Below are 25733 nucleotides of genomic sequence, written 5' to 3'. Positions count from 1 at the left end.
CCCAGGTGTGCAACTTGCGCTCAGGGTCCCGGGCAGCAGAGGCCGTGACAAGCCAGCAGTGCAGCACTTCCCCACAAACTGCTCTAGACCTCTCACCAAGGCCTTCAGATTCCTAAACATCCTCCACCACTGCGCCCTCCAGCCCAAGCAAAAGCTTCAGTGGCTCCCTTCGTCGAGTTTGTGCCCAGATGTGTCTGCAGATACTTAAGGGCTGTCAACAGACACAGGCACTGGCACCTCCTGCCCTGCACACCCACCACGTAATACTGAGAACCTTTCTCCTCTCAAGTAGTTTGGACATCACTTAATTTGTGATGAGTCCCCTCTTATCTCGTCAGTGTCTTGATGAAGATTCCAGAGTATCTGATCTCATGCCAGATGACGGGCCCAAAGGGAAGTGTTACAAGACGCAGAACCAGAGAAAGAAAAGTAACCAAACATAAAGGAAAAGCATCAAATTTCAACTAGGACATAAAGGTCCCTACATTTTTTTTTTTTTTTTTTTGCCTCTCACTGTTGTGGCCTCTCCCGCTGCGGAGCACAGGCTCCGGACGCGCAGGCTCAGCAGCCATGGCTCACGGGCCCAGCCGCTCCACGGCATGTGGGACCTTCCCGGACCAGGGCTCAAACCCGCGTCCCCTGCATCGGCAAGCACTGCGCCACCAGGGAAACCCAACATTTTTAATCAAAATATATTTTCTGTCCTCCTAGTTTGAGATCAACAATCAGAAAATCCAACAGGAATACTTTAAAAATTTCATAAGTAAACTTTAATAAGTAAAAATTACAACCTTCTCCCAGCAATGAAGCTAACTGAGGATTAAAACAAAGAACGGAGACATGGTTTTTTGGGGATTCTCTCACAGGTGGATTTAAGTGTCTGAAGTGGTGCCTATATACACAAGCAGTGACGAAGTGACTGGAAATAACTCATGAGATGGAACGACAGAGCCCTTGGCCAGGCCTCCATCTAGAAGGGAAATACGGGGTGACAGAGGAGACTGACACTAGAGTCCTCACAAGACACTGGAAAAATGATTACCCCTCAATTAATAACATGATTCACTTATATTTTTTTTTACTTGCCCTATACCATTTTGCTGAGCAGACTTGACTTTTATAAACTTTTTTGATGAGGGAAGGGGGAAGCAAACTAGGAGAGGCCCATGACGTGAAAACGGCCCCCAGGAAACAGCTGCGGATGCTCACCGGGCAGCGCCGGGTCTGAAGGGGAGACACCCGCCCCCTTCACCGGTGTCCTTAAAACAGGACAAGATGGGATGACCGCGCCAGGGGACATCAGCAAGGTCGCAGCAGCTGCTCCAACACGCCGGACTCTCCGCCCTTTCCGGGATCTCAGGTTCATTCCCTCAAGAACAAATGTAGTTATGTTTTCTCAATAAGGCTTTAATTCCTCCTCCCACCTGGACACAGTGCTTCAAGTGGCGTCCACTAGTCAGCGAAGATTTCCACTTTTATTTTCTTCTTCTTCTTCTTCTTTTTGGTGGTGTCACTGTCCTGGGGGAAAGAGAAAGCAAGCGTCTGTTAAGCACTGCCACTCTCCCCAAAGGAAATCAGGGAAGTTCCACACAGTCAACTAAGCCTTTTCAGGATCCGTAAGGATATCCTGCAATACGTAAATTTTGCACATAACACAAATCCCGCGTTTTCCACGATGCCCCTGCATTTAGATCCCCCAGCCATGCACCCTCCCCACCCACCATCAACACAACCCTAACTCTGAGCCGCTACTATAAAAAAGCTGGGCCCGGCCCCGTCCTTCCCACAGGGCAACTCCCCGAGTAACCAAGCCGGCACCAGCGGGCAATTCCTTCCCCTTCAAGGACAAAGAGAGCCCTGGGCCCTGGACGTGTTTGTACACACCCCATCTCCCGGCTCGTCCACACTCTCCAGAGCAGCTTTGGCCTTCTTGTCTTTCTTCTTCTTCTTTTCCTTCTTGACCAACTGGGGAGCCACTGAAGAGGTTTCATCGCTTTCACTCTCTCGCTTCCGCTAAGGTGGAGACAATTGATCAAATGTTAAGATCTTGGGCAAATGCGGATGAGAAAGTTTCAGTAAGTCAGAAGGGGAGGAGCCAGCAGAGAAGACGCTGATTGGATCCAACAGGAAGTTTTCAAAGACCCCAACAGGGCTTTGTTTACCAAGGGTTCAAAGACCAGGAAGCCAGGGGCACAGCAGGAGCGCCAGGGCAGCAACACAGGGCCGGGCCAGAAAGGCCACGTCCTCACTGAAGCCAAAGGCAGGACCGCATGCCCCCCAGGGGCGCTCCCACGAGTGCTCAGAGAAGACAGGCAAGCGCGGGCCCCAAGCAGGGCACAAGCAGCTCTTCTCAGGACACTCTGTGCCACCCGAGGTACAGACAAGCCATCCTGCAGTCTAACACCAACAGCCCGCAGCCCCCGAGCCGAGCAGCCGCCGCGTGCTTCCCGCGGCCGGTCGCAACACTGAGCTGGTGCCGTCCGGAGGGGTTTGTCCGGTCCCGAGCGTCACGGCCTCTACTTCAACATGCCTGTGCCGCCCCTTGACCCAACCCTGTTCCGGGGTCATGGCCTCAGCTGAGCCTACACCCCTGCCAGCAGACACGACAGGGAACGTGAACTGGAGCCTGCAGAGCCCGAGGGGGGCAGGAAGGCCCACCCCGCTGAGCCAGCACGTGTGGCTGGACGGCACATGGCGAAGCCCTCAGAGCACACCACTCACCTTTGGGGCTTTGACTGCTTCGGCAACTACCTGGGGGGCTTTGACATCTTTCCTGGCAGAATCGCTGAAAGAGGAGCGACAGGTGAGAGTCATTCCCAGCAGATCCGGCAAGCCTAAGGCCACCATCAACATCCTGATGCTGGACAGAACAACTCACCACTTGCTGTCGCAGACTGACTCCTGCTGGAGTGCCACGAGCCAGACTAGAAACGGTTAACTGTCTGTCGTGCTGCCCAACGCCCTAAGCGGCTACTCCACACGGCCCAAGGCCAGTCCCCTCAGGTCCTACACGTTTCCCCCAAACTAAATCCACCCCTTTCCCACGTCTGGGCTCCCCGCCTTCCCCTCCTCCCCTGCGGTCACTATAGCACTGCAGCCAGCGTGCCCTCTGCCCACCACATGGCTGGGAAACATCCTGCCCGCCCTTACCTGTAGTCCACGTACTCCTGTGTCCAGGCGGCAGGCGTGTTGTCCGTGGGCTTGCCGTGCTTGTCCAAAAGGCCCTGCTTGATCATCAGCCTCTTCTGACTTGCCTGGTGGACCGTCAGGGTTTCAACGTTAGTACAGTGTCAACACATAAAGCATGTACCACGACCACACACACACAGCAACTAAGGGGCCCCCCTTGGGTGTTCTCAGCAGAGTGCTCCAACCTCACCCTCCCTCTAATAGGAGCAAACATGGGACTTATCAAAGGTTGCAAACCTTTTTGTACCAGTGGGAGCCTCTGCAGTGTCATTTTGACCACAGGGCCTTTGCACATGCTTTTCCATCAGCCCTGGACTCTTCCCTCCCCGCTTCACCTCAACATCTAACACTACGTACCGCACACTGGCGTGGCTCCAGATCCCTCACCCCGACTCCCCGACCAGGCCGAAGCCTTCATCGGGGACTGCTGATTGACGTGTTAGGCACCTCTCCACACCCCTTCCTAAGGCCCTCACCACGCCACTGTGCAATTTGAGCACTGCCTATCTACTGTCCCCCTTAGACTGAAATCTCTAAGGTCTGAGACAGGCCCGTTTCTACTTACCACTGACTCCCCAGAGCCCAGCACGAGGCAAGGACGTGGCAGTGGACACACAGTGGGAGCTGCCCAAGTGAGGATTCAACAAGGCAAAACAGAATAAGGCAGCAGGGCACACGCCCAGTCCCACTTACTTTTGGACCTAAACCCCACTTCCGAGGGTAAGTGTCTCTCTCCATGATCACTCTCTTGATCTTGGCTACGATACCATGGTCACAGGTGGAGATCACTGCCGTGGTCATTAATGCAATAGCTGCAGGCGTTGGAATGAGATAAAAGAACGACTTGAAGGGGAAAGACTCCATAATCAATGAGCCCGAATGCCACTGTTTTACACAACTTTTAAAAACCTATTTAAAATTCTTAAGCTCTCCTGCCTTGAGGTTTCCTTTGCTGAGCATTGCATATGGAGGAAATCCACCATTAGGGGAAGAAAGGCTGTGAAATCACATTACTTATCGAGTTCAAAAAATACTGACACTAATCACACTCATAAAAATCAATGCTTCCTAGGTCCTCAGAAGGGACTTCTTAATAAGTAAACCACAGCTATTTAACTTGTGTAATTTGCACAAGAAATAAAGCATGTCATCAGAATTCCTTTTCAGCTGTGAGCAAGCAGCCAGAGGGGAAGGGACATCTCAATAAGGAACCCCAAAGACATGCGTGTCCTGCCTGGAGCTCAGGCCACACACAGGGACAATCCGACAGTAGCTAAACTTTCACAAGGTAGTGCTGCAAGCAGACAAGGAGTGGACTGAAGGCTCTTTAATTACCACAGCCATTCACCCCCACTTCGCTGATGATTTCCTCCTTTCACTGGAGAGCCGAGGAGAGCCCAACTGCTGAGACACAGCTCCTCACAGCAGCCAGTGGGGCGAGAGGAAGCCCCACTTACCTCCCTGCCGCCTATGCCTGTCTGACATGGCCCTTTGCTGTGAGCACCCCGACAGACCCCGAGCGACACAGCGATCAGATGAGCCCGAGGGGCCAGGCCCGGGGGAGCCCGTTAGTGAGCCTGGCTGCAGCGGCGCAGGAGGGCCAAGGGCGCCTTCGCCTCTTACCCATGCAGACAGCTTCCCCTTTGGTGGTGATGACCGCCACCTCCTGGTTGACCTCGATCCCGTCCTCGTACCGGAGGACGCCTGGGAGCATGATCTTCGCGCCATAGCAGATGGCGTTCACCTGCAGGGTGGTGTCCCTGGTGAGCGCCGCGGCCCCAGGCGGCCGCCGCCCTGCACCCCACCCCCACCCGTGACAGAGGACCAATGACACCCATGGCCACTGGCCGCGGTCTAGCTTATGAAGGGACTCAGGCTCACGGCAGCCACCCAGCACGGGCCAGGCCCTTCACGCACGTCGACTCAGAAATGTCAGCGGGGGCCGTAAACAGCCACTCCTACCCAGGGCACTTAGAGCTGCCTTCATACTAAACCAACACCCAGCCTCAGTTTTCCTTAATTGCTCTTCTCTATGCCTCTAATCATTAAGGGAAAAACCTCTGACAGAGCTGGGAGGTGTATCAGATTTACTGGGAAATCTGGATAATGACAGGTTCCCAAAGTTAACTCACACGCAAGACTGCCGAGGCCACTCTCCCCGAGTTCGACAGCACTCCACGCGTCCAGCCCGCCTCGTGCCACCTTGTCTTCACTCACCATATTCCACCCTCCCTTGAAATTCACCCAGAAGCGACCAGTTTGGCCCCAGCGCAAGGGGGGATCACATTTATGTTGTTCTGTTTCACGTGATTAAGTTTTTTCAGTCGCTATAGGGGCATGTTTTGGTATGCCTCATTAGTTTTTCTGTCTTTTACTACAAACTATAACATCTATACAGTCATCAAACATCTATGTAATTTAAGATCTAAATATGAACGAGCAAGCTTGAGTTATTAAATATATACAAAAATTTATATCTTTAAAAGTTAGAAAAAATTTTTATTGCTACTTGTTTAACAATAATTGATTAAGCACTAGGCCACAAAGCATCTTAACTTACAGAAGGCCGTATTCTCTGACCATAATACCATTAAAAATAAGGCTATTTACAATTCTGGACTACTCAACCTTAAATAACTACTAAAGAGGAAACCCAAAGCAACACAAATAACTGCAGATTTCCTTTCATCGTTAAGATTACTCTAAGGTTATTTAGTAAGTATACTAAGGAAAAAAGCTTGATAATCTCTGTGACGTTTAGGTTTTATGACCTCAAACTAGGATTTATTTAAACAAAACAAAGCCTTTAATGGAGAACTAACTTATCGTATCTCTGAAACTCTCTAGTCTCAACCTTTTATCCCCATCAAAACAACCTTTTCTAGCAATAATTTAAATAAACCAAGGTGTCTTAGGCACATGCAGAACTACCAGTTTACAAGAGGGCAAAGTTTATGTACCACTGATAGTCTATTTCTTGAACCAAGTTACTTACTTTTAAAGTATTTGCCTTATTTCGAAATGAAATTACTCCTAGCATTAAACTTCTACTTTAATTTATATTTCTTTTTGATTTAATAAAAAGTTAATCATAAATGCTTCCAAGAACAAAAAAACAAATAAATGAATCCAGTGTCCAATCTACGAAACCAGAAAATAAACCAAGGGAAAATAATCGCTACAAGTTCACAAAGCCCAATTTCATCTCTTTAAATAGAATGAAGTGTTCAGGACACGGACCATATCTCATCTCTCGAGGTCACATTTGGTCCAAACAGAACTTACCGCACTGTCCTTCATGACCAGCCGTTTATGAGAGGTCAACAGCTTTTCCAAAGGGTAAACAACTCGCCGCAGGTAACTCTCATCTTTGTGGTTGTCATACAGCCACTGGGCATCCAGCACATCGTGCATCGTCACCATGTGGTCCTGGAAAGTAGCCACATATGAAAATTACTCGAGTGCCACTGTATCCCCGACAGGCAAACGGACCTCACACTTCCAAACACGGAATGAATTTAGTCCCGTCTGCTAGTCCAAGCTCATTAGTCTCCGGTCTCTTCGGAGTCAACTCTTTACCTGTTGGTCTATTAAATCTAAGCAGGCATATCTATCTGTAGGCTAGGAGGTAAATGAATAGAGTAATGCTATCCATCCAGTCACCCCCCCGCCAGCCTGTGTTTCAATGTCCCAAAGTTTAATTAACAGAACAGGGAAGCTGCCCTGAACTGAACTCAACACTTTGGAAACTGCCTTTTCTTGGATGTGAAGCAGGTAGAGTTCCACCAAGGGCTGGAGGACCCAAGTACCAGCCGGCGCTAAAACTCGTAGCCCCGCGATGACGTACCTTTTCACTCATGACTCCGGAACGAACCCGCCGGAGTTCCTGCATCTGACCACCAACTCCCAATAACAAACCAAGGTGTACACACAGCGTCCGAATGTAAGTGCCGGCCTCACAACTCACCCAGAAGATTCCTAAGACACATGCAAAAGTAGTACATATTTTCCCAAGTAAACACACCACTGGTTGAGAAACCCAGAGTTATTCTCTATCTGCACCAGCAAAACTAGAGACAACGGACACAGGCCACGACTACACCACATACTAAAGGCATCTACTTTTAAGAGACTAATTCTCCAGAATTCATTCCTACGCACGTGTGCTCTACGTGGGCTCAGTGCCTCGCAGGCCTAAGGACCCACCTAATCTCCTTTCAGGATCATACTCGATCATCTTGCTCTCGTAGATGGTCCGCACTCGGAGCTGCCTCTTTACTGCAGCGATGAGCGGGGGTCGCTGGAACAAGGCACCTGTCAAGGTCTCTAGGGCCTGAGAATAAGCACAAAGCAAAACTCAAATAAGATCAAAGGGCAGATTTGGGGAGTTTAAGGGCACACTTGAAACACAAAAGGTCTCTTTCAATCATTTAGGATCTAAATTTTTGACTCTTTCTTCAACTACATAGGGATGGCTCAGTGCTGAGCAGAAGCCTCTCCTCAGAAAGGACATGAGCAGGTTGGCCACGGCAGCCCACTGACAAGGGCAAGGGCCTCAGAGACCCCAGTTGCTAACAGGTGCCTTCCCTACAATTACAGACTTACCCTAGAAAGCTGAGTCCCCCCTTCGATAGCATTGTGCAGCCGGACAATTCCCACATACTCTTTGCCTGTAAAATGACAAAAGAGTAGTCAGGTGTGGCCACTGAGTTTTCTGTATTTTCTATATGCTTATATCACTCCCATTTTGTACAGCCAGAAAAAGCAGGCAATTTGAACTCCTGTTTCTGTAAAATTTGCATTAAGACAGATTTCATGGTGCAGATGTGAGAAAGGACTGAAGACGCTATCTCATCGAGAGCTCAACTTTCAACATGCTGACAGGGACAGCCGGAGCGCCCGTGGAGAGCCTGACTGGAGACCACCTTAGAAGGTCAAGTAGAATTCTCCCCAATGCCAATGAAGGAGAGGCACTTTAGGCAGAAGCAGCAGGGCGGTTAGAGGAGCGTGGAGTGACAGGCCTGGAGCTGGGCTCAACGTGTGCATAAAAAGCACCTAGAACTCCAAACAAGGCAGCCCCACCAGGGTCTGGCTGAGGACAGAAGGCACATACACACCAAGAATATCCCTTGCTTCTGTTTTCTGTTTTTGTTTTATGATTTTACTAATGAAGAAATAATTTCTGAGAGCCAAAAGGTAGAAAGGAAAGGAAACACAGAAAGCCTTCCAATCTCAAAGTAGCCCCGTCTTCCCTCCCTCTCCCACATACCTGCGCTCTGCTGGGATTTCACCAAGCGAGTGGCTCGTTCAATGCACACTATTAAACAACCAGTCACCTTGGGATCCAGGGTACCACTGTGTCCTGTCTTCTCTACCCGGAGTATTCGCCGAATCCAGGCTACCACCTCGTGGGAAGAGGGGTTGGAAGGCTTGTCAAGATTAATGAAACCTGTCCTAGAATGGGAAAGAAATTACTGTGTCATCGGCTCTGGTCCTCTAATGAAAACTAAATCTGAAGAGTACAAAAGAAGAGTTCACCATGGGTACAGGATATCGTATTTAGGGCAATGCCACCGCTACCTCCGTGAATAACTGATGTGAAAGGGTCATTTTGAAAAGAACGGAAGTTTGGACAGTGCTGTTTCCAACACACTTACCTGATATAGTCCCCAATCTCCCTCTTCAGAGGATTTGAACCACAAGGAAGAGGTGTATAATGTGTTGTCCTTACATTTAGCTTATCAAAATTCTAGAAAGCAATGATACAACACAAAACAAACAATAAATCATTAACATGTGGGAAACAAGAGTCAGGACCACCATGAACCATGATATGGTGACGCTTCAGCTTCTTGTTTTAGATCTTACTCCTATATTTCCATTATGTGCTGTGACAGACTGCTAAGCCTCCCCACATGCTGGAAAAATTACCTATATGAGTAAGAATACGACAAATTTGATCCCTCCTCCAGAAAGACCTCTTGGGGTACTACAGAACAAACTGGGCTTCACTGTGCAGGCTTATGAGTACAATCTGGACTAGCTTTGATTTTCTCCGGGACCAAACGGAGGGGGACTGGCAACACGGCTCCGCACACCTGACTGGCCTGCACCTGCCCCAGGCACTCCTACCCCACTTCCCTCACGTCTGCCCCTTCTCACTCTCCTTTCCAGGGCTCCACCACCAGCCTGAAAGGGCTCCCGTCAATGGAAGCCCCTTAGCTTCATCTTGGTGCTTTCCACAAGCAGCAATGATTTTTTTAACTGTATCTCCCACCCCTAGATTTTAAGTTCCATGACAGTAGGGACATTGCCAACCTGGTTTACCAGCAGGTAAAAATAGAGAAGCAGATGCTGTCTAAATGGCAGACACATCTGGCCAAGCAGAAACTCAACTGTATTCAATTCTATATGCAAATCTCTCTTTTACCTCATATTTAGTGATTTACTCAAACAGTCTGTCAAGGAGTCTTTCAATAAATTTACCTCCTAATCTCGTAGCTGGCGCCCATTATGTCATTTGTGAAACTTGTAATTTAACTCATCACCGAAGTACCCTAGTTAAACCCCAACACGATAGCCAGTAACTTCTAGGGAGCAAGTTAACATGCCAGGCACTGGCCGTACGCTCTCAAGCATGTTCTACTCCACAAACCAGGACAGGTCTGTAAGGTGAGCCTAAGTACAGAAATTGAGAATTGATTATAAAATGTGATAGCAGTGTGACACTGTTGTAAAATTTACCTGTATTCTACAAGTGTTGGGTACATTGGAAATGAAGGGGGAAAAACCCGAACAAACCCTGGTCCTTCATCTCAGACACGTTGAGGAACAGTGTTTTAGACGGCCTCATCTAGCATTTCCTAAGTCCAGGATGCACTCTCAATCAACTGTTTAATACTCAAAAACAATGTAAAAGCCAAGCGTTGACCTGATGCGAAACACATACCTTTAGCAACAGGGGCCACTGAGATGTGTCCAACTGAGCCACTTTGGATTCAGGTTTGATGAGGAATTCTTCAGCGTGTTGTATTTCCTTCCACAGGACAGAAACACAGCCTGTTAGACTTCCCACCTGACTTTGAACAGTTCCACTACTACCACAGAAGTCTATACCTTTGAAATAAAAAGCAAGGTAGTCTATGCCTTTTCCCCGGGACCTCCAAAGGAAAAAGAAATGAACAAAGAGCTGAGAAGCGTAAGCGAAGTGCCACCACGACGGGCACAGCAATTTTAAGAGAAAGCGGGGCAGTGGGTCTGATAAGAGAATTTCAGGGGGAGCACTTGGTGCGGCCAGCAACACTTAGCAGGGTGTGCCTGACAGCAAAGACCCAGGTTGGCGGGCGTTGTGTACTTTCTACACAACGACCACTCAATTACAGCCCATTCCTCCAAAGCCTTTAAAAACAGTTCTTTTCTGTAATCTGTCAGCTAAGAAACCTTTCTTTCCAGTCAAAGCAAAGTACAACATATTCGTACTCACTGCTACATCTTCTTCTGGTAAGGATTTCCGCTCCTTTTTCTTCTTATGCTTCTTCGGTAAAATAAGTACTTAAAAAAAACACACACACAAGAATTAGGAGTTTTCCCCGTAAATAAAGACAATGAAGTTTAAAACAAGGGTAGGTAGAAAACGGATGCTTGTCTAGGATCACAGGGGAAGCCGCCGGTGTCAGGCCGAGTGCGCGGCTGCACGGCGGGCTCCAGACAGCAGCCGCACGTGTCGCCCTCCATCCCGGCTCACCACGTGGCCGCGCGGGGCTGAAACGCCCACGGCGCTCTGGCCGCGGGCCCGTAAGCGACCGCCCAACGGTCCCCGAGGGCTGGTGGCCCCTAGAACTTTTTCTCGACTTAGCGCTCCGCGCACGCCCGAGCCCCTCGGCCCCTTTGCTTCCCCTCATCGCGCGGCGCTGACCGCGGCGTCCGAGCTGGCGGCGGCGGCCCGGGCCCTAAGGGGACGTACCGTCGGCGGGAGGCCCGGGCTGGTGGCGTCACGTCACCGCGGGGGCCTCTCGCTCTCTCGCCCTCACCCGTGGAGCCAAGGCCAAGCGACAAGGTCGGCAGGAGGCCCGGCAGCTGGAGCTAGCGGAAAGCTCGGGCCTCGAAGTTGTCCCCCCACCCCCGGCTCCCCTAGCCGAAGGATCTGGCCCCGGCCCGCGGCAACCCGCCCGGCCACCCGCGAGAGAACCACCCGTACCTTCCGCGTCCGCCATGTTGCCCCGCTGAGCGTGCCAGCCGCGTGGGCTAGCGCCGAGGAAGCTACCGCGGACTCCCGCCGCCGTCAGGCCGCGCCACTAGGGCCCGCCCACCTGTGCGCCGCCCCGTGCGTGTCGTGCAGCGGGGCGGGGCGAGGCGGGGCCGGGCTCGCGGGGCAGAGCCCCAAGCGCGCGCGGGACGGCTGCACACTCTCATTGGTGGACGCGGCCGGGACGCTGGCGCGTCCGCGCGTGCGCCCTGGGCCTCTCCCCGCCTTCGGCGGCCAGGTCTAGGAGCGCCTGCGCAGCTCGCCGGGGCGGCTCGTAGGCTGTGGGCATGGCCCGGCAGCGGTTCGCTCTCCTTCGTTGAGGTTTTACCCGGACGGGAGCGCACGGGCACCCGCCTGAGCGCTCCTTGCTTCCTCCCCGACCCTTGAAGGTGGCTGTCGGATCAGTCCCGATGGCAAAATGAAGACGTTGAGGCGCATAGCGTCCTTTGCCGCTTGTAATTCCCATCCAGCTAGAGTGGCACTGGCGATAGAAACAAGAGTGCGAGCCACTTGTGGACTTTTAAATTCTCCAGCAGCCATTTGGGAAAGAAAGTACAACGTTAAAAGTTAAATCGATTTTAATAACAAACTATTTAACGCAGCGATCCACAATATTATCATTTCAACATATAAGCAATACACAGCATTGTGAATGGCATATTTTACACTCTTTTTGTGTTTTTTTTCTGTACCAAGTCTTTCTGGTGTGCGCTTTACGGTTACAGCACAGCTAGATTTCAGCTCCACGACGGGGCTCCACGTGAACTGCTGGACAGTCAAAGCGGGTTCGTGGCTGTGGTACTGAACGGCCAAGCAAGCTCCAGGTTCAAGCCCTCTTCCCTCCTGCAGTAATAATATTAATGCTCTAACTTGATTTTTTATACATAGCCAAAGTCCTCAATATCAACCAATCCACGAGCAGTTAATTACACTCCCCATCCCATAATTTTATAATGCTCCGTTGGTATATATTTGGCTAAATTTCAGGTACTCACTAATGGTTCTCCAACACTCCTCATCTGATCTGTTAGCAAATCCTCTCGGCTTTGCTTTCAAAAGATCCAGAATCTGGTAGTTTTTCACCACCCTCAATACTGTCACTGGAGTCCATGTCATCACCATGGCTCTCCTACATTTTTCCACTCGCCTCCTGCACTTACCCCCTCTTTCTGTTTTTTCCAACTATATTGTCTCCTCAACACAGCCCCTGGAAAGAGCCATTAAATTGTGAGTCAGGCCATGTCCCTCCTCTGCTCAAAGCCCTTCAATGGCTTCACATCTATAGTGGGATGAAGACTGGCCCCCCACTTCGGACCTAACCCCTGGACTCTATGAAAACGAACTTACTTGAAAAAAGGGTCTTTGTAGAGGTACTGAAGTTAAGGATCTACAGATGAGGTCATCCTGGATGACTCAGGTGGGCCCCAAATCCAACGACAAGTATCCTTAGAAGAGAAGAAGGACACAGAAGAGGATAAGGCCATGTAAAGATGGCAAGAATGTTTTATCCCCAAGGATCTTCAGGGTGATGAATCATGGAATCCTGTTAAAAGGCCACCTGTAGTAGACCACCACCAACAAAAACTCTAGATCTGGTGAACGGCAGCCTGCCTTGAATCACCACGATGGAAAATCATGGCCCCTCATCTAATTCCCGGACCCCATCAATTCACAGACTCAGCCCTCAAGCGAAGGTGAGGCCAGGTACACACATAACACAGCTGTGTACTTTAAACCTTCCTCCGACTTTCCACTGTGGTCCGCTGGTCGGAAATGGAGTCTTTAGTCTGCGTCTTTCTCCCTGTGGACCCCCTGTGGCTCTTTCCCCAGTTCCTGATCGCATAATTGGCAGCTGGATGAATTCCCACAGAGGCTTCCTGAAGGACTGAGCACAATTATGGAAAGAGGGTCAAAAGAAAGCCCCGGTCACTGTCCCTTCAATTATCGGGCACATTACCATAATGAAGTCCCTGGGCATTGACGTGATCATCTCATTGTCCCCCAAACCATCATACTGGTCTGCCACGTTAATGACGTCACGCTGACTGGACCTAGTGCACGGGCAGTAGCAAATATTTCACCACAGAGTGAAAGATAAGCCCCATAAAAACTCAGGGGCCCAAAACTTTCATGAAGTTTCTGGGCACCAGTGGACTGAAGCATATTGGCATTGTCCCTCCAAAGAGAAAAACAAGTTGCTGTACCTCGAACCCACTGTCACGAAGAAAGTACGATGCTTGGTGGGCCCCTTTCTGGGAGTGGCATACCCCATGCGGATGCTTTTATACCTTTGTCAAAAACCAGTTGGGTAAATGTATGTGGGTCTATTTCTGGGTTCTCTACTCCGTTCCATTTATCTATGTGTTTATTCCTCTACCAATATCACACAATCTTGATCACTGTAGTTATATAATGAGCCTCGAAATTGTGTACAGAGATTTCTGTGTTGATCTTGTATCCTGCAACCCTGTAAAGCTCACTTATTAGTTTATGGGAATTTTTCATGTAGATTCCTTTGGATTTTCTATGAAGACAATTATATCATCTGCAAATGAAGACACTTTTAATTCTTCTTCCCAGTCTGTGTGCCTTTTGTTTCTTTCTTTTCTTTTCTTCTTTTTCCTTATTGCACTGGCTAGAACTTCCAACACTACGTTAAATAAGAGTAGTGAGCGCACATAGCCTTGCCTTGTTCCCAACCATTAGGGGAAAGTGCCCAGTTTTTCACCATTTAAGTACGAAGTTAGTCATATGATGTTAGTCATATGTCTTCCATAGATGTTTTTTAACAAGTTGAGGAAATTCCCCCCTATTCCTAGTTTTGTGAGAGTTTTTGTCATGAATTGATATTGGGTTTGTTCTGCATCAATTGATATAATCATGTGACTTTTCCTCTTTTGCTTGTCAATATGGTGGATGTCACTGATTTTCATATACTGAATGCATCTCTGGGACAAGCCCCACCTGGTCATGGTGTAAAATTCTTTTTGTTTGCAGATTTTACTTGCGGATTTTACATTATTGGCCTTTCACACACACGTATAGCTATCTCCTCATGTTTGTCCCTCATCCAGAAATTGGAGAATTTGCTTTTCAAATTTTCTCTCTTTTCACAGAGAATAAGTTAGATGCATGGCCACTTGGCCCCACATAACATAATTAAAATAGAAACTCTTCCTTAATAGTGGACATTTATTTTCATAAGTCCTCCTAGTTACAAGATTTACAGTACTTAAAGAACTGCCAAACTAAACCTTTTTTTTTTTTTTGGTTGGGGAGACTTGCTCTTTAAAAAAATGTTATTTATTCATTTATTTTATTGAAGTATAGTTGATTTACAATATCGTGTTAGTTTCAGATGTACAGCACAGTGATTCAGTTTTATATATATATATATATATATATATTATTTTCAGATTCTTTTCCATTATAGGTTAATACAAGATATTGAATATAGTTCCCTGTGCTATACAGTAGATCCTTGTTGGTTATCTATTTCAAACTAAACCTATTTTATTTTTTTAACATCTTTATTGGAGTATAATTGCTTTACAATGGTGTGTTAGTTTCTGCTTTATAACAAAGTGAATCAGCTATACATATACATATGTTCCCATATCTCTTCCCTCTTGCGTCCCCCTCCCTCCCACCCTCCCTATCCCACCCCTCTAGGTGGTCACAAAGCACTGAACTGATCTCCCTGTGCTATGCAGCTGCTTCCCACTAGGTATCTGTTTTACGTTTGGTAGTGTATATATGTGCATGCCACTCTCTCACTTCGTCCCAGCTTACCCTTCCCCCTCTGCTTGTCCTCAAGTCCATTCTCTACGTCTGCATCTTTATTCCTGTCCTGCCCCTAGGTTCTTCAGAGCCCCTTTTTTTTAGATTCCATATATATGTGTTAGCATACGGTATTTGTTTTTCCTAAACCTAATTTAAATAAATGAGAAATGGGTAAGCCACAAAGGGAATCCAGGTTCCAAAAAACCACTTGCTATTCAAATTATCTAGTCTCCCCAGGCTGGAGTGCAAACAAGCCATCCTGTGACTCTCTGTCATCATCTCGGATGAATGGAACTCGATTGTTTCAACAATCACGGTGAACATCATGCTGGGCCATTACACCGAAGACATCACGCTTACTGCACCTGGTGGACAAGAGGTAGCAGAGATGCTTCATTAGGACACCTGTATGCCAGAGTGTGGGAGATAAAGCCCATGAAAACTCAAGAGGCTGACCCTTAGTGATGTTTTGAGATGGTCTGGACCATACTGGATATTCAGTGAGTTGCTGCACTGCATACCACCTACCACTCAGAAAGGGGCACCGCATTTGCTGGGGCTCTTCAGATTCTGTAGGCAACATATACGACATGAAATTGTGCCACCAGTGCTTCAGCAAGTAATCTGTAAGGTGACGTGTTTTTAGTGGAACCCCAGGCAAGGAAAGTCTCTGCGGCAGGTACCAGCCACTCGATGCACTGCAACGTTACATGGAGCTTTGGCAAGTCCTAAAAGGAGAAACAGACTGTGGGTTCCTGGAGTGTTGAAGGAAATCATGCCCTCTACTGCCATCGTATTTTCCTTTTGATCAACCTCTGTGGCCCCTGCTGTGGGTGACACTCTTTCCCTTGACTCCCACGTGTAACCTCATAGGTCTGTTGGTCAGGGTCTCCGAAGGAAGCAAATGAGAGGCTCTATGGGTTGAAATGAGGAGAATCTAATGGGGAGATTGTTTACAGAGGTTAAAGGAATCAGCAGGGGTGAGGCTCCCCTCCCAGGAACTGCCATCAGTTGATGTGGTCATGGCCACTGTCACTGCTGCTGCTAAGTACTCTGCCTGTCCACAGCAGAGACCCACACCGAGTTCCCAATAAGGTAGCCTTCCCTGGGGGACGAGCCCACCACCTTGTGGCGATTGATGAAATCAGACCACATCTGTGGGGAAGGGGCCACAATTTGTCCTCACTTGAATAGGTACTTGTCATGGGCCACCTTTCTGCTAGCATGGCCACCCGTAGACTTACTGTCCTGCACTCAGTTTCACAATATTTCACATAACAGTGCTTCCGACCAAGGCAATCACTATAAGACACAAGACGTGTGCTACGTGCTGACACTGAGAGATTGCCCTGAAACCCCTGGCCTGAAAGGATCTGTGCTGGTCAGTCTAGTGAAGGCTCACTTCCTACGCTAGGTGGGTGAAAAGACACTGAAAGGGGGAGGTGAGCTGGTGGCCGCTATATGGTGCTGTTCCTCCTTAGCCAGAATCCACGGGCCCACCATCAAGAAGTGGGAAGGACTCCTCTCACCATCACACCTACTCATCTACTCCCAGCGTGGAGCAGCTTAGAGCTCTGTTGGTTTCCAAGGTAGGAATGCTTCAACCAGGACCCACACGCTGGTCCCATCATATTGCCATTTAGGGTCTTTATGCCACTGAACCACAGGTCTCCTGAGCAGGCTTGGATGGTTGACATTGATTGCCAAGTTGAAACAGGGTCACTGTTATACCAGGGGATTGGGAAGGACTATGTCTGAAATCCAAGGGATCCTCTGGGGCATCTCCTACTACTGTCACATCCAGGCAGGACCACTAAGGATTCAGGCTCAGTGGGAATAAAGGTTTGGTTGACTTACCAGGTAAAGAATTCTGACCAGCTGAGGCTGGAGAGCAAAAGGAGGACAGGGACTGTAGTGAAGAAGGAAGTTATAAAGACCAATGAAATTATGATCTCAAGATCAGTTATAGAAAGGAGAATTGTAGTAGCTGTGTGTGCGCGTCTGTGTGTGTGTGTGTGTGTGTGGTGAACATATAAACTTTTCCCATATTCCTTCTCTCCAGATTTTATGTATGTCAAATAAAGACTGATAGAGGTTAGCTTTATGTTTTTCTTTAGGTTTTAGGATATTGAAGTGAGGTGGTGTCTGAACTAGAGATGGCTACAGTGACGGATGGGCCTTTTGGTGTCCTGTTTTAGGGAGTGCTTTTTAGTTTTGTAGGAGGGATAGGATAGCAGTATTACTTTGCCAGGAGTGAGTGGTTGTTGCTTTCAGCGCCCACAGACTCCCAATGCTCCAGCACTCCATTGATTTTATAAGCACCTTCTTCCCTAAATTAAATCCCTTTCTGCTTGAAACACCTAGAGCAAACTCTGTTCCCTCCACTGAACCCTGACTGATTACAGAACAACACATGAACCCTACCATACAAGAGTCATCACTGTGGAAATTTCAGATGTATGGTAGGAGGCTGAGAAGTCTTTTTGTAAGTCAAAGAAATGATGTGGCATTTGTTTCTTCCAAGTGTCACTTCTAAGGGAGAGGTGTCACGCCGAGGGAAAAGAGCACTACAGGTCAGGGAGCTGGCCAGGTGACGCCATACTAATCACTCGGATTAGCATTGTGGATGCGGCCCCGAAATTTGATATCCGTGCTTTTCTGTTTATAAAGTGTGTTCATAAAGGGCAGAGTGTGCCTTGAAGAGCAGCACAGAGAGGCCTGGCTGCCTCTCAGCTGAGTTCCTACTTGTGCGACTTTGTAGGGTGATATGATCCTGTTTCTCATTTCACTCACGCGCACAACTGAGATCATGATCAAGCCCACTTGATAGTGTGTATGGATCCAGGGAGCTAATGCCTGTCCAGTGGTGTGCACACTCACCGGCCCTGCAGCCGCATGTCTGCGTAAGTGTCACGTGCGTGGCTGTTACTTACCGGGCTCAGCACACCGCCTGCACCATCATTCTTGGATCCATGTTTTAAAGCCTTCGGGTCAAAGAGACTGCAAACCGCACTTCCAGTTTTGAACCTTTTGATTATGGGTGATTTGGATTTAGTTTTGCTGCAGAGCTCATCACCGGATAAAGAGGTCTTCGGGGGAGGGGCACAGCAGAAGCAGTAATTTGCAAACCACCAAGTGGAAACGGGAAGTCAAGGGGCAGTTAGGCTTTTCTTCATCCCTAAGCATTGACATTGCAGGTGCGGGGTCTAGATTTCGGCTCTCGTGACCCCGAGGCCCGGGCACCAGCCCTTCAGACGCGGCTGACCGCGGGCGGGGGCGAGGGCGGCGGGGGACCGGCTCTGGCCCGCAGGGCTTTCCTGCCCGAGGCCGGGGGTGGCGCCCGTCCCCTCAGGACGGGGGTCGCGGGGCCGCGGGGGCGGCGCTGGAGGGCGGGCGGGCGGGCGGGAGGCGCTGGGCCCGCCCCGCCGGCATCCCCGCCGACTTCCTCCCGCCGCGGACGCCGGCCCAGCCGGAGGAAGCGCGGCACGATGAGCGCGGGCGACGCCGTGTGCACGGGCTGGCTCGTCAAGTCGCCCCCCGAGAGGAAGCTGCAGCGCTACGTGAGTAGGGGCGTCGCCGCGCGTCCTCGGGGCCCCGGGTGGCCGCGGGGTGGCCTCGGAGTGGCCCGGGAGCCCCGCGCTCGGGCTGCGGGCGAGGCCGGCGGACGGAAAGCGAGATCGCACGTCGAGCCGGAGCGCGCTGAGCCGACGGGAGGGAGGCGGGTGGGGCGAGCCCGGGCGTCCGTCTCGGTGCGGGAGCGGCCGGGGGAACCTCCCGAAAGAGCGGCCCTGTCGCCATGCCTCGGTGGGGGAGAGGGACGGGGACCCCGGGACGTGCCGCCTGCACGGGGCGGGCGCGGAGGCTCCGCTTTCCCCCGGGGTCGCGAGCACCGTCTTCCCGCGGAGCTGTCGTCGGACACGACCGTCCACAGCCTTCCTCAGGGTGTCGCTTCTCAGCTTCTCCCTTCTGCGGACACTGCGCTTTTCGAGAACCTCCGGTAACCATGGACTTTTGCTAGGATGAGACAAGGGGCACTCGGGAGAGCCCACCTTAAATGTACGAGCCACAGCTCAAACATTCATTATGTCCACCCGCGTCCTCGGGACAAGCAACGTACAGCTGCTCAGACCCCTTTCTCCATTGACCCGGGACTACACTAGTGTCCGTCTCTTGCGACTCTTTGCGAAGTTTTTTTCTTTTTTTTAAATTAATTAATTAATTAATTTATGGCTGTGTTGGGTCTTCGTTTCTGTGCGAGGGCTTTCTCTACTTGTGGCAAGCGGGGGCCGCTCTTCATCGCGGTGCGCGGGCGTCTCACTATCGCGGCCTCTCTTGTTGCGGAGCACGGGCTCCAGACGCGCAGGCTCAGTAATTTTGGCTCACGGGCCCAGTTGCTCCGCGGCATGTGGGATCTTCCCAGACCAGGGCTTGAACCCCGTGTCCCCTGCATTGGCAGGCAGATTCTCAACCACTGCGGCACCAGGGAAGCCCTCTTTGCGAAGTTTTTTGCCGTTTGTTCTGCTGAGCAGCGTTTTAGAGGCATGTTCCACTTAGCGTGTAGATGCCATAGATGTAGACACACCTAGATTCTTCTGATTACTACCACTGTTTACCTTCATCATTCTTTTTGAGTCCCCGAGTCTATAGACACGAGGTCCACTATTGCTCAGCCTCTAAGGCACCAGCTGCTTCGCTAACGGTGCATCTGCTTTGAAGACTCATGATATTCAGATGAGGGTCTGTCACAGAGCGCAGCACTTACAAAGCCAGCTCGAGGTAGCTTTCCTTGTTGCCCTTCGGAATGTGAGACATCTTAAATGTTTACGGCATATTGTCAGATGATGCAGGAAGGTGCCGAACCTGGACTGCAAAGTTCGTGGCAGATTTTTTTCCAATCCTGTTTTCTATCTTGTCCTGACCAGACTGGCTTAGGAAACTTTATTAGTACTTCATCCACCTCGGGAAGGCATGCGTGTCCGTACCTCTTATTACATGAGCTTCGTTCTCTTGAGGTGCAGTGGAGGTGTGGCAGGCGTGGACTTTGCACAGCTTATAGGCGTGTGGGGCATGTGATGGGGTGGTGAAGGAGGAGACTTAGGACACAAGACTACCTAGATGTCATCTTACCAACACTCCAAGACATAAACCTGGGCCTCTCAGGCTATGGTTGGGAACTTTTTATAATGAGGGACATAGTCGTTTCGACAGTCGATGCTCTTTGGTTGAAAGGAGTCCCTGAAACACACCCCATAGTCAGTTTCCGCTCGTCTTTAAGTTCTGTAGGAATCCCGTATTGCCACTAGATGGCGATCATTTGTCAGTGCTCACAAGCCGCTTTTCACTCAGATCCTGTCGGGAGTGCTCATTCCGTCTTCCTTTTAATTGAGCACCAACTCTGAACCAGGCCCTATGCCATTGGCTAGAGAGAGCAAAAGAGACTTTATCCCTGTCCTCCAGAAGTCCAGAGTCTCACATGTGTTACACAATGACATAACGAAGCTACTTAGTGGCACAACTAGGGCAATAACTTAGTTCTTTGCGCTGCCAGCCAAGTAGCTCTCTGTCAATGTTTGTAAACCGCAGATGGAAGCTAAGTCTGTATTTAGGTAAGTCCTTCAGTCCGAGGTAAGCTGGTGTTTCATTCTCGAATCTATGAAAGATAGTTTTATCACTGCTCTTTAAATTTTAAATTTAACTATAGTTAATTTACAATATTGTGTTACTTTCAGCTGTACACCTTCAGATTTTCTTCACTATAGGTTATTACAAGATATTGAATATAGTTCCCTGTGCCATATAGTAGGTCTTTGTTGTTTATCTATTTTATATATAGTGGTGTGTATTTACTAATCCTGAACTAACTTATCCCCTACCCTTCCCCTTTGGTAATCATAAGTTTGTTTTCTACGTCTGTGAGTCTATTTCTGTTTTGTAAGTTCATTTGTATTTTTTTTTAGATTCCACATATAAGTGATATCATATGGTATTTGTCCTTCTCTGACTTACTGCACTTAGTATGATAATCTCTAGGTCCATCCACGTTGCTGCAAATATTTCATTCTTTCTTATGGCCGAGTAATATTCTGTTGTAGATATACGTACCACATCTTCTTTATCCATTCCTCTGTCAGTGGACATTGAGGTTGTTTCCACGTGTTGGCTACTGTGAATAGTGCTGCTATGGCGCATGTATCTTTTTGAATTAGACTTTTCATCTTTTCCAGATATATGCCTAGGAGCGGGATTGCTGGATCATACGGTAGCTCTATTTCTACTTCCTTAAGGAGCCTCTATACTGTTCTCCATAGTGGCTGTACCAGTCTACATTCCCACCAACAGTGTAGGAGGGTTCCCTTTTCTCCACACCCTCCCCAGCATTTATTGTTTGTAGACTTTTTGCCATTCTGACAGGTGAATTACTGCTCTTTTAAAAGATGGTTGATTCTTTTCTGTTTTTTCTTTCACAAATATACGAACTTATTCTTATAAACAGCCAAATGATCTAGGAATAAATACAGTAAAAAGTGAAAGACCCTCTTTAATTTTCCCCACATCCTATCCTTCCTGTGCACCCCTCCTCATTCCCTTCCACACCCCTCCCTAGGGATGACAACTGTTAGAAGTTTGGTTAGTGTTATTCTTTAAAAATTTCGAAGAAGATACAATTTTCTTTTTGCACAAATGAGATCATACTATACAAACTGTCCTGCGATTTTCTTTTTCCACAACAATCCTGGACATCTTTCCAAGTTAGTACGTATAGATTTGCTTCATTCTTTTAAACCATTGCGTAACATTCCTGGTCATAGACATAACATATTTTAACAATTTCTCTGTTGATGAACAGTTATCTTGCTTTTATTTTCTCAACTTTAAAGAATGCTGTAACAATGATGATAATAAAATTATAATAATTCACATTTATTGAGTGGTTGTATGTGCCAGGCACTACACTAAGGACTTTACTTGAATTATCTCATTTAATCTTCAAAACAACACTAAGATCCAGGTACTACTTTTATCTCTGCATACAAGTTCTTTGTTGGGTATATAATTTGCAAATATTTTCTACCAGGCTATAGTTTGTCTTTTCTTTCTCTTTACAGTATCTTTTATAGAACAAAGATTTTAAAGTTTTGATTAAGTCCAATTTGTCAATTTTTCTTTTATGGATCATATTTACTGTCAAATCTAAGAACTCTTGCCTAACCCTAGATCCTGAAGATTTTCTCCTATGTTTTTTCTCCTAAAGACTTTATAGTTTTACACTTTAGACCAATGATTCATTTCAGTTAAAAATTTTGTACAAGGTGTAACATTCATGTTGTGATTCATTTTCTTGCAAACCAATTACATTTATTGAACAAACTGTCTTTATTCCATTGAATTACTTTTGCAACTTGGATGGACCTAGAGTCTGTCATACAGAGTGAAGTAAGTCAGAAAGAGAAAACAAATACCGTATGCTAACACACATATATGGAATCTAAGAAAAATATAAAAAAGGTCATGAAGAACCTAGGGGTAAGATGGGAATAAAGACACAGACCTACTAGAGAATGGACTTGAGGATATGGGGAGGGGGAAGGGTAAGCTGTGACAAAGTGAGAGAGTGGCATGGACATATATACACTACCAAACGTAAAACAGATAGCTAGTGGGAAGCAGCCGCATAGCACAGGGAGATCAGCTCGGTGCTCTGTGACCGCCTGGAGGGGTGGGATAGGGAGGGTGGGAGGGAGGGAGACGCAAGAGGGAAGAGATATGGGAACATATGTATATGTATAACTGATTCACTTTGTTATGAAGCAGAAACTAACACACCGTTGTAAAGCAATTATACTCCAATAAAGATGTTAAAAAAATTTTTAAATCAATTGGTCATATTTATGTAAGTATTTCTGTGTTCTCTAGTCTGTTCCCTTTATGTCTTTGTTCATCTTTATGCTAACACCATGCTGTTTTGATGACAAGAACTTTATAGTAATTCTTGAAAGCAGGCAGTTTTAGCCCTCCAACTTAGTTTTTCTTTTCAGAGTTGTTTTGGCTATTGTTGGTCGTTTGCTTTTCCATACCAGTTTTAGAATTCGTTTGTCAGTTGATTTTTGTTTATTAACCTTGTATTCTGCAACCTTGCTAAACTCACTTATTTATAGTTTGAACTTTCAATACTATCAATATTGTATAAAAGTGATGAGAACAGACATCCTTGATTTTTCTTGATCTAAGGGGGAAAGCATTTAGTCTTTCACCTTTTAAGTACATTAGCCGTAGGCTTTTTGTGGGTGCCTTTTCTCAGGCCGAACTTCCCTTGTATTGCTAGCTTGCTGAAACTTTTTATCGTGAATTGGATTTGTTAAGTGCCTTTCTTGCATGTGTAAAAATAATAATATGCATTTTCTTTTTTTTTTTTTTTTTTGTCTGTTACTATGGTGAATTATTCTGATGGATTTTTGTATCTGGAGCCAGCTTTGAGTTCCTGGGATAAACTTCACTTGGTTGTGATGTTTTATCCTTTTCATGTTTTTGTTTTTTTTTAAATAAATTGATTTAATTTTATTTTTGGCTGCATTGGGTCTTAGTTGCTGCACGCGGGCTTTTCTCTGGTTGCGGCGAGCGGGGGCTACTCTTCGTTGCAGTGTGCGGGCTTCTCATTGCGGTGGCTTCTCTTGTTGGGAGCACGGGCTCTAGGCGTGCGGGCTTCAGTAGTTGTGGCACATGGGCTCAGTAGCTTTGGCTTGCGGGCTCTAGAGCACAGGCTCAGTAGTTGTGCCACATGGGCTTAGCTTAGTTGCTCCACAGCATGTGGGATCTTCCCGGATCAGGGCTCAAACCCGTGTCTCCTGCATTGGCAGGCGGATTCTTAACCACTGCGCCACCAGGGAAGCCCCTTTTCATGTATTGCTGGATTTAATTTGCTAATATTTTGCTGAGGGTATTTGTGACTTTGTTCATGAGGGATATTGGTCTGTAGTTTTTCTCTTTTGTACTCTTTCTCTGGTTTTGACATTAGCATAATGCTGGTAACCACTACTCTCTTCTCTGTATCTATGTGTTTGTTTTTGTATGTTTTGTTTGATTTGTTTATTGTATTCCACATATGAGTGAAATCATATGGTATTTGGTATTTGTCTTTCACTTATTTCACTTAGCATAATACCCTCTAGGGCCATCCGTGTTGTTGCAAATGGCAAGATTTCAGTCTTTTTCATGGCTGAGTAATATTCCATTGTGTATGTATACACATCTTTATCCATTCATCCATCAGTGGGCACTTAGGTTGTTTCCAAATCTTGCCTGTTGTAAAGAATGCTGCAATGAATATAGGGGTGCAGATACCTTTTCTAACTAGTGTTTTCATGTTCTTCAGTTAGTATTTATTGTACTCACTGTATTTTACAAATAGTTAATCAATTGATTGAACACCATTTGTTGAAGAGTCCTTCCTCTCTCTATATTTTCATTATATGTTGCCAGAGAGAGTGTATTTTTAAGGAATATATGCATATGATTCAAAATCAAAGCATATCAAAGTATATACAGTGAAAAGTAAGTTTCCCCCTCCAGCTGCAAGCATTGCGGATTTTCCTTCCAGATATATTCCATGCATATACAAGCATATTTTTTGAACAAATGGTGGTATACTATATTCACTATTTTATAACCCTCTTTCTTAGTATATTTTGGGGATTGTTCCATATCAGCACATAGAGATCTTTCTCATTATCTTTACCAACTTCATAATATTTCACTGTATGCAGCTACTATGATAGACCTTTTCTTGTTTCCAGTCCCATGCTACTATAAACAATGCTGCCATGAATATCTTTGTACGTTGGTCTGTGTAGTCATGTGCAATTAATTCTGCTTGTAAAAAAATGCTTAGAAGTGGAATTTCTTAGTCAAAGTGTATGTGAATGTAAAATGCCAATAGATATCAAAGTGCTTGTCTCTCTGCAATGCCCCAAATATAGTGTATTATCAAACGTTTTGATCTTTGTAAAGTCAAGAGTTGATAAATGGTATTTTATTTTAATTGAATTTCTTTATGAGTGAGGTTGAACATCTTTTATGTTTGTACAGCATGATTTTAATTGCAACCTAAGTCTTAAATCCTTTCATGGGTCTATTTTGGGGCAATTTTGTTCAGTTGCTTCTTCTGCTTTTATCTCAGCTTTTAAACTGTTATTGAATAAGTATCACACTTACATGATTCAAAAATGAAAAATCTCACCCTCACCTCTGTCTTCATCCATCTTAATTGCCCTTAGCCTTCAAGTAACCATTTTTCTTAGTTTTTTCCTTCACACTTCCAGTATTTCTTTCTATAAATACGAGGACATATGTACATAGCTTCTTTTTTTAATTTTTTAATTTTATTTGCGGTACGCGGGCCTCTCACTGCTGTGGCCTCTCCCGTTGCGGAGCACACGCTCCGGACACACAGGCTCAGTGGCCACGGCTCACGGGCCCAGCCACTCTGCGGCATGTGGGATCTTCCCGGACCGGGGCATGA

The 25733-nt window shown here is 47.2% G+C and overlaps 2 protein-coding genes and 2 non-coding genes across 4 annotated transcripts in view; 1 reads left to right on the top strand and 3 right to left on the bottom strand.

The window, feature by feature from the left end:
* Window positions 1-751: 751 nt before the first annotated feature.
* Window positions 752-11494, bottom strand: DKC1 (dyskerin pseudouridine synthase 1). Its single transcript, XM_027099646.1, has 15 exons — window positions 11387-11494; window positions 10673-10740; window positions 10139-10225; window positions 8847-8938; window positions 8459-8643; window positions 7795-7859; window positions 7396-7522; window positions 7037-7167; window positions 6475-6618; window positions 4813-4933; window positions 3883-4001; window positions 3151-3254; window positions 2722-2785; window positions 1885-2013; window positions 752-1518 (listed from the first exon to the last, which is right to left on the bottom strand). The coding sequence occupies exons 1-15, from the start codon at window positions 11400-11402 to the stop codon at window positions 1453-1455; spliced, it is 1518 nt and encodes a 505-aa protein (XP_026955447.1). The 5' UTR covers window positions 11403-11494; the 3' UTR covers window positions 752-1452.
* On the bottom strand, window positions 2820-2948 carry LOC113616408 (small nucleolar RNA SNORA56). The gene has a single exon (XR_003431291.1). It is a non-coding gene; the product is annotated as a small nucleolar RNA SNORA56 (small nucleolar RNA).
* On the bottom strand, window positions 6802-6937 carry LOC113616406 (small nucleolar RNA SNORA36 family). Its single transcript, XR_003431289.1, has one exon. It is a non-coding gene; the product is annotated as a small nucleolar RNA SNORA36 family (small nucleolar RNA).
* Window positions 11495-18690: 7196 nt separating the features above from the next.
* Window positions 18691-25733, top strand: part of GAB3 (GRB2 associated binding protein 3) — a 63018-nt gene continuing 55975 nt past the window's right edge. Inside the window, exon 1 of the mRNA XM_027099656.1 lies at window positions 18691-18777. Within this exon, the coding sequence (XP_026955457.1) occupies window positions 18706-18777 (72 nt within the window). The 5' untranslated portion in view covers window positions 18691-18705. The remainder of the gene's footprint in view (window positions 18778-25733) is intronic.

Source organism: Aethalodelphis obliquidens, unplaced genomic scaffold, assembly GCF_003676395.1.
Source record: "Aethalodelphis obliquidens isolate GAN/ISIS:26980383/991018 unplaced genomic scaffold, ASM367639v1 scaffold136, whole genome shotgun sequence".
Classification (NCBI taxonomy): domain Eukaryota; kingdom Metazoa; phylum Chordata; class Mammalia; order Artiodactyla; family Delphinidae; genus Aethalodelphis; species Aethalodelphis obliquidens.
The sequence above is the reverse complement of the archived record's forward strand: the minus strand, read 5'-3'. Positions and strand labels throughout refer to the sequence as shown.